At 58.0% G+C, this 3,507-nt stretch overlaps 1 protein-coding gene across 1 annotated transcript; it reads left to right on the top strand.

Moving 5' to 3' along the window:
• Window positions 1-578: 578 nt before the first annotated feature.
• On the top strand, window positions 579-2,080 carry FAH12 (Oleate hydroxylase fah12; the record flags this gene model as incomplete). The annotated part of the gene is made up of 2 exons (XM_053178107.1): window positions 579-1,611; window positions 1,671-2,080. The coding sequence occupies 2 exons, from the start codon at window positions 579-581 to the stop codon at window positions 2,078-2,080; spliced, it is 1,443 nt and encodes a 480-aa protein (XP_053037882.1).
• Between the last annotated feature and the right edge of the window lie 1,427 nt (window positions 2,081-3,507).

Genomic DNA, 3,507 nt, shown 5'->3' with positions numbered 1-3,507 from the left:
CAGCGCAGCATAAGGTACCTAGCATTGCACAGCTTAGGTTGCCTACCTTACCTCAGGTCACTACGGGCAGAGTACAGATACCTCTCTGTCAGGGAAGGAGAAGCCAAACACCCAAGTACCTACCTTACATACCTTCCCGCTCCACGCAATACCCGTTGCGGTACCTGACCGGCCCTTGTTGGTCTTGGCACTTGCACCAGCAGCACAAGAACGAGAGACGAGACACACAGACAGCCAGACGCACACCAAGCACTTGACAACGGGTCCCGTCCCGAGCCATCGTTTGCTAACTATTTTGTCTTTTTCGCCTCCGCTGTAACCCGATACCGACACATCTTTCTTTCCCCCGTCCCTTTTCTCCACGGGCAGTGTGTGCTTCATTTATTAGTCCCCTCCCCTTCACTCCCCTCCCACCTTTGCTCCCCTTCCTTCGATTCTCAATTGGCATCCCTTTTACCTTCAAGGGCCATTGGAACTCTGCTCCCCCGTTCCTCTCAACCGGCCATCAACACCAAGGCCCCATACCAACCAGTTGTTGCTGCGTCCCCTTCAGCAACACACCACCCCAACAACCAGCCATGGCTACCACCACCTCGACGCCGGCGGCCAAGAACCCCGTCCTTCGCCGCACCGTCACTTCCACCACCACCGAAACCGACGCCTCGGTCCCTTCGACTGCCGTGGGCTCTCCTGCCGACTCTCCTCGCCCCTCGGCCTCCTCGACCTCCCTCTCTTCCCTGGCGTCCGAGGAGCCCGTCAAGAAGGCCAACTACTCCAAGCTGTACGACACCTACGGCAACGAGTTTACCCCTCCCGATTTCACCATCAAGGACATCCACAATGCCATCCCGAAGCACTGCTTCGAGCGCTCTGCCCTCAAGGGCTTTGCCTACATCGGCAGAGACATCCTCTGCCTCGCCACCACCTTCTACATCTTCCACAACTACGTGACCCCCGAGTACATTCCCTCCAAGGCCGCTCGCGTCGGTCTCTGGGGCTTGTACACCGTTCTCCAGGGTCTCTTCGGCACTGGCCTTTGGGTTATCGCCCACGAGTGCGGTCACCAGGCCTTCTCTCCCTCCAAGACGCTGAACCACTCCGTCGGCTGGGTTCTCCACTCGGCTCTTCTGGTCCCCTACTTCAGCTGGCAGATTTCCCACAGCAAGCACCACAAGGCCACTGGCCACATGGAGCGCGACATGGTCTTCGTTCCCCGCACTCGCGAGCAGCACGCTTCTCGCGCCGGTCGTATGGCTCACGAGCTTGCTGAGCTGACCGAGGAGACCCCCATCTTCACCTTCCTCATGCTCATCGCTCAGCAGCTCGTCGGCTGGCCCAACTACCTCATGACCAACGTCACTGGCCACAACTACCACGAGCGTCAGCGTGAGGGCCGCGGCAAGGGCAAGCACAACGGCTACGGCGGTGGCGTTAACCACTTCGACCCCGCTAGCCCCATCTTCGAGGCCAAGGATGCCAAGCTCATTATTATGTCCGACATTGGCCTTGCCATTACCATCAGCGCCCTCGTTTTCCTCGGCAACAAGTTCGGATGGTCCAACCTCTTGGTCTGGTACTTCATCCCCTACCTCTGGGTCAACCACTGGCTCGGTAAGTTTTGACACCGACTTCGATGCTCCTGTACTCATTGCTGACAATGCGCTTCGCAGTTGCCATCACCTTCCTCCAGCACACCGACCCCACCCTCCCCCACTACACCGGCGAGCAGTGGAACTTCGTTCGTGGAGCTGCTGCCACCATTGACCGCGAGATGGGATTCATCGGCCGCCACCTTCTCCACGGCATTATCGAGACCCACGTCCTCCACCACTACATCAGCACCATCCCCTTCTACAACGCCGATGAGGCTTCCGAGGCCATCAAGCCCGTCATGGGCAAGCACTACCGCTCCGACGTCAAGGACGGCCCGGTCGGTTTCATCAAGGCTCTGTACAAGTCCGCTCGCATGTGCCAGTGGGTCGAGCCCAGCGCTGAGGCTCAGGGCGAGGGCAAGGGCGTTCTGTTCTTCCGCAACCACAACGGCCTTGGCACTCCCCCCATCAAGGGCGAGGTTTCTTGAATGCAGGCGCTGGAGAGGTAAAAGATGATGATCGTGTCATTCCAAGAGCCGGTCCCGGGTGGCCCCCTCTTCTCATAGTCCTTTTCGGGCGGGAGCGATCCTGATCGCTACCTCGCCGGGCCCCGGGCCCGACAGTCACGTCTCGTTAAGGCGCGATCTTCCCAGTCGCCGTGGTAATGTTGAGACCGGGACGTCGTCGACAGACGTGGTCAGGCAAAAACGGTGCAGAAGCGATGATTTTGAACTTCGCAAGGCGTTAGCATGGTTATACCGGTCCAAATGGATAGACCCTAGAGACAGAGAGATCTAGTAGTAGAAGAAGCATAGAAAGGCTGCATCCGGGCATTCCGGCAAAGTATTCGTGCAAGACAACGTGACGTGATATCACGGCGCTCCATACTGACCAACAAATGGTACACGATTCGCTGGTGCGTTCCTTGTCATCCTTCGACTTTCCGGCGGGACTCGGTAGGGACTGCACCGCTGTTCGCCCCGTGGTTGCGAGAGATGTGGTAGAGGTCACGCGAGATGAAGCTTGGACAAGAATGCGGGCTTCTTGATACTGATCCTGATCGTGGAGAACAAGATGCGGGGGGAAACAAGCGAGCCCATGGACCAATGGCTGTTCACCTGATGCTAACCCGCTGGTTGGTCTTGGGTACAGGGTGTTAGTGCCACGGCTTGGGCCTCTGGGTTCTGCTAACCGAAATGACCTTGGTCCGGGAGACAGCTCCCGTCCGAGGCGGCCGGGGTATGCTCCGGCCGGGGGCTACCTTGATGTAAGCTCAGTCCGTACGGAGGAGAGAGACGATATAGGGAGAAAACTTGAATGGTGTTGACTCTTGACAGATTTTGTCATTTGGAGCAAGACAAGTTCTCTCCTTCGGCCGTTTCCTGGAGTGTAGAGACTGGACGGCGAATAGCGTGCAAGATGACTGGTTACGAGGTACAGACTGACGAAGACGGTGCTGACAGACGCCTGGGCAAGACCACAGATTGGCCAAGCAGATAAAATCGTTCGATTTGTACGAGTTCAGAAGAGACATATTTGGTGGTTGTGGAATAGTCGTGACCGTTTTGGTGGAGAGCGTTCTGGACCGACGCGTGAGACGGGCGAGCCGCTTGCGGACGTGGTGTTCTGGGCCGTGATGTTTTCGGAGCCGCGGGCCACGTTGGCACGGTCGAGATTGCGACGAGAGCGTGGTCTGGGCAACGGTCAGGCGCAACGGCTTCGTGGTTGCGCAAGACACGTTTTCGACACGAATTGTGGATGGGTTGGTTGGTGATGGATTCGGGAGAGGATGGATGCGGGCTGTGGCTGGGACCCTTGGTGATTCTGTCAGCTGGATGCTGGGGTAGGGGGGGTTGTAGCCTCATTGGGACGAGCTGGAGGCCAGAATTGGGTTCGAGGGCTGGCGGAGGGGACT

Source organism: Colletotrichum chrysophilum, assembly GCF_026319265.1.
Source record: "Colletotrichum chrysophilum strain AFK26 chromosome Unknown scaffold_35, whole genome shotgun sequence".
Classification (NCBI taxonomy): domain Eukaryota; kingdom Fungi; phylum Ascomycota; class Sordariomycetes; order Glomerellales; family Glomerellaceae; genus Colletotrichum; species Colletotrichum chrysophilum.
Note: the sequence above shows the minus strand (reverse complement) of the source record. Positions and strands in the feature narration are given on the sequence as shown.